The 13,320-nt window shown below is 56.3% G+C and overlaps 1 protein-coding gene across 3 annotated transcripts in view; it reads right to left on the bottom strand.

Annotated features, from left to right (window-relative positions):
- Positions 1-339: 339 nt before the first annotated feature.
- KIRREL3 (kirre like nephrin family adhesion molecule 3) overlaps positions 340-13,320 on the bottom strand; it is a 339,016-nt gene continuing 326,035 nt past the window's right edge. For all 3 annotated transcript variants that reach the window (XM_055695884.1, XM_055695885.1, XM_055695886.1), the window contains 3 exons: positions 9,479-9,588; positions 1,759-1,845; positions 340-1,175 (listed from right to left, as the gene is read on the bottom strand). In XM_055695884.1, the coding sequence (XP_055551859.1) occupies positions 732-1,175; positions 1,759-1,845; positions 9,479-9,588 (641 nt within the window). In that variant the 3' untranslated portion in view covers positions 340-731. The remainder of the gene's footprint in view (positions 1,176-1,758; positions 1,846-9,478; positions 9,589-13,320) is intronic.

Here is a 13,320-nt window from a genome sequence, read left to right as displayed (position 1 = left end):
AGCGTGTCCCCATGTCCCCACGCCAGTGTCCCCAGCTGCCCCTTACCTGCTGCGATGCCCCATCGCCTGGCTCGGGCGCTGGGGTCCCCTGTGCCCATGTCCCCAAGGTGGGGACCCTATGGCGAGGCCACGGTGCACCCAGGCTCCGTGTCACCAAATGAGCTGGTGTCCTGGCGGGGTGGCCATCAGCCCAGGCGTGCCACGAGAAACACCTCTTGTATTGACCGCGGCGCTGCGATACAGCGCGGAGAGGCCCTTCCTGGGGGGGTCCCCGTCCCACCGATGTGTTTCCCCCCCCCCCCCCCCCCCCCCCTCCCCATCCTGTCCCACGTGGTGGGACCCCCCCTACCCCCCCCGAAACGGACTCTATAAGTATGGACACCGAACACCAAGAAGGAAGGGAAGGAGGGGGCAGCGGGAAGCGGAGGCGAGCGGCTGGGTGGGCGCAGGGGGTGCGTGGTCAGGCCGGGGGCACCCCCAGCCCCACGGAGGGGACGGCTCCCCAGGGCTCGGCGCGTCCTCAGCGGGGTTGTGCTTGGCATGTACCGGGGGGGTGGGTGGGATGGTGCTCGGCCGGTCCCTTAATCCGCAGCCCCACTTTGGAGGGCCGGGGGGGGGTGGGGGACACTGGAACCGGCCTCTTCCCACCGCTGCTCCCAGCGGGTGCGACTTGTCCTTAGCGCGAAGCCACCGGCGCCCACGCGGAGGGTCCCGAGCATCCCCGGAGGGGCTCAAACGTGCGTCTGCATCCGCCTCTGCAGGGGCCGGCTGGGGTCTGAGTTTTGGGAAGAAGACTGGGAATGATGGGAGGAGGAGGCGGACGCCTTGCTGGCCTTGTCGAACTGCACGTAGCCGTCCTGCTTGCCGCTGCTGCTGATGCTGCTGTCGCACTGGGTGTCGAGGAAGGAGCTGCTGTCGCTCATGGAGCCGCGCTGGAATTCGCGCTCGCACAGCTCGATGGAGCTGCTGCCCATGCCCAGCACAAAGCGCTGGCTGTAGTCGTAGAGGCGGCTCTGCCCGCTCAGGGTGCTGTAGATGTTGGTGAAGGACATGCCGGTGGGCACCCGCTGCTTGCTGGCGGGGCGCAGGTCTGCTGGGCACCCCGACAGCGAGATGGTGGGGGTCGAGTGGTGCTCCTTGAAGGTGTTCACGCTGTAGTAGCCGTTGGTGGGGTCCTGTGGGGTGGGAAAAGGTGGTGGAGGGGGGCAGGTTGGTGGTGCCCACCCTCCCTGTGCGCCCTGGTGTTTGGGATGCCCACCTGGCTTGGCTACCCACCCTCCACCACCAAGCCCTCCTGCCCGCAGCATCAGAGCATCCTCTGGCCACCACTGCATCCTGCTCGGCTGGGCTCCCTCCAAATCAGGGCAGAGGGAGGCATGGGTGCCCCTCGCACCCCATTGCCTTGGCACGCCCCCCAACCCTTTGTTTTTTTAAATCCTTCAAAGGGTGATGGGACCAGAAAACAGCACCGGGGTGCCACAGCATCCCTCCCAGTGCAGGGACAGCCCTCTGGTGACACCAGGGGACACGGCACAAGGACAGAAAGCCTGGAAGACACAGTGCTGGGCGAGGAATGAGGTGGTCCTGCCCTGCAGCGAGCACAGGGAGTGGTGCCCAGCACCCTGGGGTGCAACTGCCTCGGCCACATGCTGCAGCCCCTCTAGCAGCAGTGACCTGGGGGGGGGTTGGTGGTGGTTAAGCCACATCTCTTCGTGGGGCTGGGGACAAAGGGGGCCGTGTCCCCAGGGTCCGGCTCACCTTCAGGTTTTGAAACTCCTTCTCCTCCTCCTTGAGCACCTCGAGCTGCTTCAGCACCGAGTCCTGCTGAAACTCCCCCCGGTCCATCTAGGAAAGGATGCAGGTGGGTGTCAGCACCCGCTGCCCCCCCAGCCCGGGGCTGCCTGGCCCCACGCCACGTGGGGTGAGCCCCGTGCCTGCCACCAGCCCCACGTCGAATTAAAGCATTTGCCCAGGGACACCCCAGCGGGGCAGTGTCGGAGGGCAGCAAAGCCATCCAATTCCCTGGGTTACTTTTTATGTTGTTTCCACCCCCCCCACCCCCCCCACCCCCCCTTTTTAGGACTAAAAAGGCTGGGCTGATGTGGAAAATGAATTATTTACATCCACCGTGGTGAGTGTTGGGGCTGCACCCCACCTGCCCAGAACAAACCCTCCAAATCACCTTTTTTTTTCCCCTCCCATTTTTTTTCCCTTTCTTTTCATCCTTTCCTCCTCAGCTGAACTTGGCCACTAACATCTCAAAAATCTGAGCTCGGTTCTGGCGTTGCCACAATACTGTAATTAACGTGAAAGCCTCAATTTTATTTTCTACCCCCTCCCCCCTCCCCATGATATTGGCTTGTCGCAAAAGCTTTGAGCCTTGGAGGCTTTGCCCACCCCAGGGGCTTGGGGGTCAGGAGGGATGGACGGGCTGGAGAAGCTCCTTTTGGTTTGATTTGACTTAAATTTTGCTCCTACTGCTCCTTCGCAGACCCCCGGAGGTGGATGCTGCCACCCCGACGTGCCGCCTTCGCCTTCCTTTGAAGGCTGACCACGTTTGGTGGCGGTGGGGAGGGGGAGAAAGACACATTAATTAGACCCTGGCTTTAATTACCCTTCCTTCAGCATGGCAAGGCTGTGCAGAAGCATAATATCAACCAATTTCTCAGCTGCCTTTTTTTATCTTCTCCGCTATTGACTGCGCACAGCCAGCCTGGGTGCTGTGCCCTGGTGCTGGCATCGCAGCTGCCCCGGTCACGGCCCCAAATAAGCCCCCAAATCCCTTTTTATTGCCCAATTTCTCCTTTTTCCAATGGTAAGTGGTTGTGGAAATTCGCCCTGCAGCACTTTCTGTTCATCTCCTGCAAGCCTTTGATACGTCTATTAAATGCAATAAATTAAAGTACCTGAGTTTTCCTAGGGAAGAAAAAAGTGCCTGGAAGAGCCCTTGATTTACCAGGGTAAATCAAAGTGTCACCGAGGATTAAATTCGGTGCAGGGAAGAGCGGAGGGGTGTGGGGGGTTATTTTTATTCTGCCGGCCAGCCACGGTGACACCCTGAAGTGTCACTGCACTGGCATGGGATGGGCATGCAGGAAACCCATCGCAAAGGTTTTACAGGTCCTGGCTCAGAAAGAAAAGGCGAAACCAGTTCTCCTCGGCCGTGGCTGCTCCTCGGCGTGGGCGATGGAGGGGGGAGACGAGCCGGTGAGAACCAAAGTCCCAGCCCTGCCGGCGGCGCGACCTCCCTGGGATTAAACGTCGGCTTTGACGAGGTATTTTAAACCATTTCATGTGGCCTCTTCGAGGATGACCGGCACAATCCAGGCACCAGGATGCTCCCCAAGCCCCGTGGGGGTCCCCAATTCCTACAATTCCCCCTGGATTTGGGGGGATGCAGTGAGCCCCTGCGCCGTCAGAGGGCACCGAGCCCCCACGCAAGCCACGCGCGCGGTCCATAAAGTGCCATCGCATCCCTCCATCGCATCCCTCCGCTTCCAGTTCCCACATTACAGCAGCCGGTCATTAACGCCACCTTTATTAAAGTTTGCGTGGTGGCTTTAGCCCCGATGCAATCTCACGCCATTAATTAGTGGGCGGCGGGATGCTCGTTAGCTTGCCTTCCTCTCTTTGCCATCGCTGGGTAAACACCAGCGAGCCAAGGAAAGTTAGTTAACTCTATTACCGATATTAACGAGCTTTATGAATGCAGAGGCAGTGGGGGAGCTGAGCTGAGGGGAGAGGGAAATAGATGAAAAAAAGAGACCAGAAATGTCCAGGGCACAGCCACAAGCCACCAGCGTGCTTGCGGATGCTGGCACGGGATGCTCCAGCCTGTTTCTTCCGGAGCCATGGATTTTTCCAGCTGGGCTACAGCACCAATATGCTTTGGTCCCTCGGCCGCGTTGCTGCCATGCAGATGGCCGGCGATAAAGCCGCCTGTTGGAGCCACGTGCCCACCATTCCCCCTCCTGCCAGCCCCGCTGAATCCAAGCGCATGGCCTGATCCTGGGAATGTCATTCCAGGACTTAATCCCGCTTGGCAACTGCCAGGTGCCAGCAGCCTTTGCCACGGTGAGACCGGTGCACGCAGTTGGGTAGCGTGGCGTAAAGCCATCCCAGTTCCCCACGTCCAAACCTCACTGGTCGCTCCTGGATCAGTGCGGCTAAGGGATGCGATGAACCGTACCCCTGACCGCCACCACTTCTTGCCTCAGTTTCCCCCACTGCAAAAGGCAGTGAGCCCCTTGACAGGATGAAGCATCACATTGGCTTTGCTGAGCTGGCTCCATCCACCGGGGCAGTGCATCCCTGCAAAGCAGAGTGACTTCTCAAGGTCACTCCAGGCAGGGAAATGGCACTTAAATTACGAAAACAGTGGCCAGCTCCGGCGCTGTGCCTCCTAACCCTCTGCCCGCTGGAGCGCTCCCTCATTTAACGCTGCCAAATGAAGCCGCTTTCAGCTGGGATGTCACATCCCGCAGACCAGATATTAAATTCTTGGCTTTCATTAGCCGAGACAATATGTTTTTTAAAACGCTGCCCCCTCCAGAGTGCCTGTCCTGGTCCCCGAGCATCCATCCAGACCTGGCAGGCTGGAGGGCGAGCCCCTCACCCCAGGCGAGGTGCCTCCTCCCACCTCGTCCCTTGTTTAATTATAACGTTTCCCGCTTGTTGGGTAATTGGCTGCCACTCAGCAGCACTTTGAAACTCCTGTGGGTCAAACCCTACCAGGGGCGAGGGATGTTGTTTAATAGATTCCCAAGATGGTGGCATCCTCTGCTCCCAGCGGGGACCAGCTGCCGGCGAGGAAACAAGCACACAAATAAAAAAAAAACCTGCTGGGATTTCCCAGCCAGCTGAGGGTTTATCACCTTCAAATGCCAGCCTAGCGATGCGAGCGCCCACCCACCCCCATGCTGCCCACCCCTGTGCCCCCCAGAGAAGCTGCATCACCCTGTCCCCCCCTACTCCCCCCAAATGTTGCTTTTGGATGGGCAAAGGTGGCGGCGGCGTGATGCCAGCCAGCCTGTGGGTTGTCCTGCCATCCTTCTTGCATCCTTCTTCCTTTCTCCAGGATGTCCTGCCATCCTTCTCGCATCCTTCTTCCTTTCTCCAGGATGTCCTGCCATCCTTCTCGCATCCTTCTTCCTTTCTCCAGGATGTCCTGCCATCCTTCTCGCATCCTTCTTCCTTTCTCCAGGATGTCCTGCCATCCTTCTCGCATCCTTCTTCCTTTCTCCAAGATGTCCTGCCATCCTTCTCGCATCCTTCTTCCTTTCTTGTGAGCTTGCTGTGGTGGATGCCAGCTTCTCCATGCTCGCACAGTGCCTGGCTCGATGCACCCCAGCACCCCTAAAGGTGTTACCTGCCTTCGGATTCCAGCTCCACCATCACCCCACAAAGCCAGAGCCGTGAAGGTCACCAACATTTTCACACTGATTTTTTTATGTGGTCTTCATCTCCTGGCTGGAGGAAGCATGGGCATGCTGGCTGGTGCTGTGCCCACGCCGGTACCCTGCCAGGGGCTTCTGGAAGGTGGTGGCTGTGCAGGAGGGACATGTCTGGAGCCTCTCGGGCCAGGATGGATGTCATGGAGGTGCCACTGGGCTCTGATCCAGACCTGGCACAGGGTAAGTGTCCCTGGGGTAGTGGAGATCAGCCTGCACCTCCAGCTCAAGGGTGGCTGGTGCCTCCCAGGGCTGCAGCGGCACTGGCTGCCGGCACTTGGAGCACTGCTCGGGGAGAAAGGCAGAGAAAATGATGCTGTGACAGCTGGGCTGTAGGTAGAAACGAGCCTTGCCCTGAATTTCACCTCTGCTTTTTGGGTTTTTCCTCTTCCGTGGGGATCTGAGCTGTGCTCCTGAGTGGAAAATGTGTCCGGTGTCGATCTGGGGGCTGTGAGCAAACTGAGAACATCCCTTGGAGCAGAGGAACGGATTTCAAGATGGGGACAGGAAAGGTGAGCCAGGAAAAGATCACCAACCTGTCTGCTGGATGGGTTGTTCTGACTGTTCCACCCCAAATATAACTCGAAGGCGATGCCTGGGTCTGTGCGGCCACACTGGACCCTTTGGCTTGGGATGCTCTCGCCTGCGGGTCACTTTGGGATCATCTATCAGGATTGCTCCTAATAGCGAGGATGGCTCCTTTAGGATCATCAGCCCCATTTCACAGATAAGGAACCTGAGGCACGGATCCCGTTGAGCCGGGAATACAACCCAGCCAGGGTACCAGGGGAGGTTATGCCACGTCGGAGCTGGTGATGCTCCTCAACCTCCTGATCACAGACCAGGTGCAGCCGAATTGGCGTGCCGATGCAATGCACCCTGGCAGGAGAGAGAAAGCTGCTGTTGTGATTTATTTCTTTCCAGAATGAGACCCTTTCAGCAGCTCTTTTGCCTCCAGCCACCGGCTGCTGTTCGCTTTCTGGCCCTGCGGGCTGGCAGCCTTTCCCCTGCCCGTAGGCAGTGCCTGGTGGAACAGCTAATGGAGGACTGGGGGGGGGGGGGGGGGGGGGGGAGACGGCACTGAGACAATGTGAACATATGCAAATCAGACAGCATGACGTGTATCCTAAGGTGTTAATGAATTTATAGATGCATGAATAATTATTTGTGAAAAGCACGGAGAGCTGCGGAGGTCACAGATGGCTGGAGAATAACAAATGCAATAGCATTTGGGGAGGGGGCGGCGGGGGGAGAAGAGTCGTGCTGGCACTCTGCAGCCAGAAATACTCCGGCAGAGCAGAGACACGGTGGGAAACCGAGGAGCAACGGCTCCATCCGCGGTGCCGAGGGTGGATCTTCATTCCTGGAGCCTGGCAGGAGCAGGTCGAGCCGTGCTGGACCGTGGGGGCTTGGCCGAGGGTCTGGGATGCAGAGGGGAAAGGCTGACGCGAAAGCATCACAGCAAGATGTGGAGCAGAGGGGAGCTGTTTGCAAGCGTGGCCTGCTTTTCGTTAACATCTGCATTAATGATTTCTCCGTGCGAGCACCCAGCATGTTAATGAAATTTGCAGTTGATATTAAAACTGCAAGGTGTTATGAACATTGCTGAGGGCAAGGGGATCATTCCAGAGGACACCGTCGAGATTGAGCCCGGGCTGGAAAGATCACCGGAAGCTTAGGGAAGGCAGGTGAAGAAGCTGCAATAAAAGCTGGAAAATAAAAGCTGGAAATAACGCTGGTACGGGGAGGAGGGAGAGCAGGAGAGTCCTGGCGTGGGGTAGGGAGCAAGCGAGGGGTGCTGTGCGTTGCCCCCCTGCTCCTGCTGGGGAGGTCGCATCAGTGCTCATTAGCAAGGATGAGTTTTTTAAACTTGTTCCATCATTTCACTGACAAACTTGGAGTCTCTTATTAGGAATCTGTTTAGCATCCAAAGCTTGGGTCTTGAATGGCCAGAGGAAGATGCTCACACTGGCTGTTGGGAACAGCAAGGAGGAGGATGAGGGAGAGCGGGGGTCCCCGGGGCCTCCAAGGGGAGAAGAAACTGGGAAGTATTTACTGGGAATACCCTTGCCAAGGGCAGATGAGGATGGGGAGGCTCCGGTTCAGGCAGGGGAGAGGGCTTAGATGTCTTCTCCCTGCCAGGTAGGATGTCCCAGGCAGCACCCAGTCTGCCCAGCATCAGGGGCAGAGACCATGCACCATCTCTTCCAACCTCTTGAGCAGTGTTGATCCAATAACGTGATTTCCAACTGATGTATCTTCAGGAAAAGCACCTGGATTTGGCCACGAGAGGGGGAAAATCACCTTCTGGGGACCAGAGTCCAGCAGCCAGGCTGTAACACTCTGTTATGCTGTATCCAAAAGTGCTCGTCTTTGCCTACCCTACTTAAAATACTTAAATTTACTTAAATAGCCCCTCTATACCGTGCTCCAACCAAACCACCTCTCAGCAGTCTTGCTGATAAGCTAAAACACATGAGTTCTATAAACCTCTCCCCGTAAGGCGTTTTTTTCTCCAGCTATCAGATAAATATTGTCATTTTTTTCTGCACCATTTCCATCCTGCCAGCATCCTTACTGAGATGTGCCCAGCAGAGCTCTGCGCTGCTCTGGTACCAGCCTCATCAAGGGCACACGCGGATGTGAAATAATCACCTTCTGGCTCCTGCAAATAACCTGAGCAAGTCCCCGTGATGTCTTAAAAGATCCTGGGCCTCACCTCCCACAACCATCCTCTTCATCGTTTACTCATCGGTGATGAATGTTCCCCGTAGGTCCCATCTGCTGAGGCTCGGGGCGGGCTTCCAGCTCAGTGGTTAAGGGCTTGAGTGGGATTCGGGCTGATCCTGGCCCCTCTTTGGGAGCTGGATCTGGGCTTGGTGCTGTTGATCGCTGTCCGTACGGATGGAGGTACAGGATCCTACGGAGAGGAAGCTCCTGGTTCCCTTCATCTCAGCAGATGGCTCCAAACCAGAATCCCAGCTGCCTCTGTCCTTTCAGTGAGTGAAGCCTTGCAAAATCCCGCTGTGGATTTACAGACTCTGCAGGGCAAAACTGGGAACTCTTCTTGCACAGCAACCTCAGCGGTGCTGGGATAATGTGCCAGATCTCCATCTCCTCCTGCCTTCTCATTTTGAGGGTCCCTTGCTGTAAATGTGCCCTGGCAGGCATCAATTCTGCCCACCCTACGATGCTCAGCCTTGCCTTTCCGCCGGTAATTCATCGAGCAGCTTTTGCAAGCGGGGCATACTGATGCTTGCAAGTGCTGCCCAAAAAACGGAGGGTCAGGGCAGGCAAAAACCCACCCAGCAGCTTAGAAAGCTGCCTCTAGCCTCTTCAATCCTTCCTCCCTTTCCCTTCCTTTGCCATTTGCTCGGCTTCTATTTGTCACCCACGCCACCAGCAAGCGAATGCAAAAGCAAACTGGGGCTGAGAGGCGGAGAACAGCGGCGACACCGGCTGAGGGGGAATTTCCTGGGATCTCCATCATCAGCCTCTTGCCCTGCCTGTGGCTCTTGGTCCCCTCAGGCAAGGGCAGTGGCCTTGGTGACACCTCGGGGGTTATTGCCGAGCCAGGTCCAGGCTGCCCCCACACCCCCAGTGTTAGCAATCCGCACCCAACTGCGTGCACCTGCGTTATTTTTGCACGTATGACCCTCCAAAGTGTGTCCCGGAGAGCGCAGCTCTCGCTGGCTAATTAGCTCATTATTACAGCGTGCTCACCTATGGCGTATCTACCTGCAGTCTGCAGCTCTTTCCCCACGCGAGGTGGCAAATTTGTTTTGCCATTAGCCTGGCGGGCGGCTGGGCTACTGCAATAAACCTCTCCCAGTTCTCCCTCCTCATTAGCAAAGTTTCACTCCAGGAGCTTTTATGGCAGGAGAACGTGTATCTCAAGAGCACGATTTCTGGAAGAGCATCTTTGCCTTGAGTGGGGATTATGGTGCTGAACTACATGTGCCTGGACTCGTTGCCGTCAAACACTTACATGGAGTAACGGCTTACGGGGAGAAGTAGTAAATCCTTACCATCAGCTGCTTGATGGTTGGGTGCTCCTCCGTCTCCCTGCCCGAGGCCGGCTCCTTGTGCACGATCTCCACGCGGATATCGTTCTTGGCAGAAACCACACCTTTGAGATCTGGGCAAAGAGCGAGAAGGAGAAGGGGGGTTAGTCCAAGGCGATGGCGGAGCATCCTCAGGGACCCGACAGATTGCTGAGGACGTCTGGAAAACTCACCCCAGCTCAGCAAGCCCAGCTGGGAATTGCGGGAGCACTCCTGGCATGGCCATAAGGCACAGGCACGTGAAACCTTCACCTCTGGGGAGCTCAGATTTCTGGTTTAATTCCTTTGGGAGCTTGGGCAGTCCCTGCCGTACTCCTGGTGCTACTGACGGGGCTGGCCGCAGCAGAACTGCTCAGGCAGGTGGGGGGCTCTTTGTCCAGACCATGGATGCTCAGGGAGCACGTGGAATACAGCTCCTGAGGGATGCACCAGCTCTCCCCCTGGCACCAGGAAGCCCCTGAGAAAAGCCTTCCCTAGGTTTGGGGTGAAGGTACATATGGAAAAGGCCAAGCAATGCACAAAGACAGAGCCAGGGCTGCAGGAACAACCGGATCATCCCTGGCTGCTGCTCCAGGCAGCCTGTTTTCACGCAGGGCAGAGAAAAACATTTCTGGAGAGCCTCTCTGCCTCCCCTGAAGGTGTCAGGTGTGCTTTGAAGAAATCATTTTAGCAAAATTAAACCAAAGACGCCGAGCAGCAGGAGCAGAAACAGCCAAGATGAAAAGCAGAGATGGATGCAAATCTGAACAGCCAGATCTAAACATCTCACAGCTTTGAAGCTGGGCTCCAGCCGACAACGTGGCTCCAACCTCCCAGGACCCTTGCGGACCCGAAACCGCCCTGGACCGCTGGGTTCAGCCGCTCCACCTCCAGCTGCAGGAACCAGCAGCCCCTGCCAGGCCAGGATGGCACCAGCATGGGCTGGACCCCACGCAGGAGGAGCTGGGCATTTCATCTGTAAACCAAACGGAATCAGGCAACTGAGGCCGGCGTGAAGCTCCATCCTCAAATTCATCTATCTCAGCCTCCCATGCCTGATCCCTGCCGCCCTGCTGTCACCCACAGACGTGTCCAAGCCTCAGGGGGCAAGGCAAAGGGTTTCACTGTGAAGTTGCCACTAGTTTTTTTTGTTGGTTTTTTTTTTTTTTTTCCCTGCTGGGACCATGTTCCTGGTGCTGGAACCTCCGTCTTTAATCACACAGGGAAGCTAATTACTGTCTTGCACATCCTCTCCCAGGAGTGTTCCCCCTTAAATAACTCTGGGCCGTTAAGTCACCGAAGGTACAACAACAGATGTGCAGTAAAGTCTGGTTGGTTTGTTTGTTTGTTTTTTCTTTTCCAGCTGCACCCAGTGCATTTTTTTGCTGCATCTCTCCAAGGCAAGGCCAGGAATTGCCGTCCCCATTAGTCAATGGCTGGTGGCCGGTTGTAGCCATGAGGAGGAGGTATCTTCTCCGGAGTTACTGCTGGGTCACCTTGTCCCCTCCGCCGGGAGCCATCCCCACAGCCTGCCGGCAGGTTTTTGTTTGCAAGCTGTTGTTTTAAATGATGTAACACCGCTCTGGTTTGTCTTGGGAGAGGCATCTGTAGCCATCCTGGTAGGAAATGAGTCCCTCTCCTGATACCAAAGTGCTCTGCTGGTCCTATCCCTCCTGAGCTGGTCTCTGGAATACCTCTGCTGATTTCACACCCACTAACCGTGATGAAAGTCCTTTCCTCACCTTTCAGCCCGCTGTTTCTACCTTCCTAATGCTCACCTGCTGCTGGAGATATGGGTCACAGCATCCAGTTTGCGTTAGCACCTGCAAAACAGGGATAAAAGCCCTTTGCCCTGGCACAGCCAAGCCCTCCCCTGCAGGGTTTTGCACCGACTATCGCTCGGGGGCTGGTTTAGCTGCTGCTGCTCCCCCCCGAAAACCAGGGGGGGACCTTGTTTTGGCAGCTCCAAGTGGCTTTTAGAGCTACGTGACGGGGGACCAAATGGTGCCAGCAGCACCCCCTGCTCCCTGCACCCATCTCAGGCTGGGGAACCCCACCTGCACCCAGGATTTGCCTCGTCGGCACCTCAGCATCCCGCTCCTCACGGGCGGCAGCCCAAGCACCCAGCAAAGCATCTGTTACCAAGCTGGCATCCCTGGCTGGGTCTGGCTCTCCAGAAAAAGTTGAGCCATTCCTCCTCCTGTTTCACTTTGGGGAGGGAAGGGAGATCAGGGCAGGGATCTTTGCCGATCTCTTGGATGATCTCTTCCCACTCGCTTGCTCTGATCCGAAAGTGATGTAGCAAAGAAGCCTTGTGGGAAGCACAGGGAGCTGTGCTCTGGTCCAGGGATGCTGAGGACCTCTCCCCAGGGCATGGCACTGCAGGAGAAGCCAAGGAACAGCAGCGGTGCAGCGAGCGTGCTGGGAAGATGCCCAGACCCAGCAGCTCGTTGCATACAGGACACCAAAGTCTTTCTAAGTGGGACAGCACTGGAAACGCAGCGGAGGAAAGGGACCCCAAGCACTGCCTTGCCTCCCTCTTCCCACTACCCTCTTCCCAATCCACACGCTCCCAGCCCTGGCGAGGAAAATGCCTCTTCTTCCCGATTCCTGGGAATCCAAGGGATAAATCACACAAGACACTTGGGTGGGGTTGTCCCCTCCTGGAAGGACAAGCCCTGGTTTTTCTCCAAAAAGCTGCCGAACCCCTACATGCTTCCAGCTTGTGAGGGACCCTCCAAGCCGGCACGTGCACCACATCTTCGACCTGTTGTCACGGCATTAGCGTTAAATCCCAGGTCCTGTAAAGAACCCTGCACCATCTGGTGACATCAAATTAGAGGAAGATAATGAAGCACATGCTCTCCCCGGCTCCGAGTGATGCAGCGTGGGGAAAGCACGGCCGATTACGTCCAACCGTGGACACGGTGACACGGTTTGGTCCTGGCTTTCTTCAGGTGCTCAAGTCGTTCATCGTTGCTGAATGGTCTCTGCAACGTCAAACTGGCCTGGTCTGGGGTCCTGTCCATCAGCAATCCTTCCCCAAAAAGCAAGATGAATGACTGCCCTCCATTTAGTTCATTAATACTTGCTAATGAAGGCTGCAAGAGTTCAGAAAAAACGGGATAAACCAGGGAGAGGCATCGTTATCACTCCTAAAATGAAACACATTTCTGCCATGGGAGGCCGTGCGTTAATACTCAAATCCAGGAGGAGCCTGGTGCCTGATTGCTTTGCAAACGATCAAGAGGAGGGAAAATAAAAAGGAAAGAAAAACAACTGGGTTTTCTGGCACACACACACAGAGCTTGGCATCCCAGCATCTGTACCACCCGTCTCCCAAGCTGGGAGCATCGTCGAGTATCTCCTCTACTCCCCCGTGGCCTGGGATGCTCCAGACAATCACACTCTTCTCTCTCCTGGTTTGATGCCTTTTCATTTAGTCAACAATCCTCCTTTAATTTTCTGGTGTCTTTTTAATGAGGCAACACGATGCCACACTGTTTACTCCTCCTCCTCCTCTACCTGTGTCTCTAATGACGCTTTAACTTGTATTCCCACCACGGCCAGGCTTCAAAACCCACACGTTCCATGTAAATCCCCTCAGCTGGCTGTATTTTTCCCACTAGGAAATACGCGTTTTTATGTAGAGAAAAATGGAATGAGAACAGAAGCCGAACAGAGCACAAACGGAGGAGGGTTTTTAAGCACCGACGTGGCATGGTGAGGAAGCTTCTCCCTCTGGGAGCTCAGGATTTCTCCAGGGCAGGGAGGAAGAGCAGGTCCCTTTGCAATCCCTTTGCCCCTAGGATGCTCTAGTGTGGAGC

Source organism: Falco cherrug, chromosome 17, assembly GCF_023634085.1.
Source record: "Falco cherrug isolate bFalChe1 chromosome 17, bFalChe1.pri, whole genome shotgun sequence".
Taxonomy (NCBI): Eukaryota; Metazoa; Chordata; class Aves; order Falconiformes; family Falconidae; genus Falco; species Falco cherrug.
Note: the sequence above shows the minus strand (reverse complement) of the source record. Positions and strands in the feature narration are given on the sequence as shown.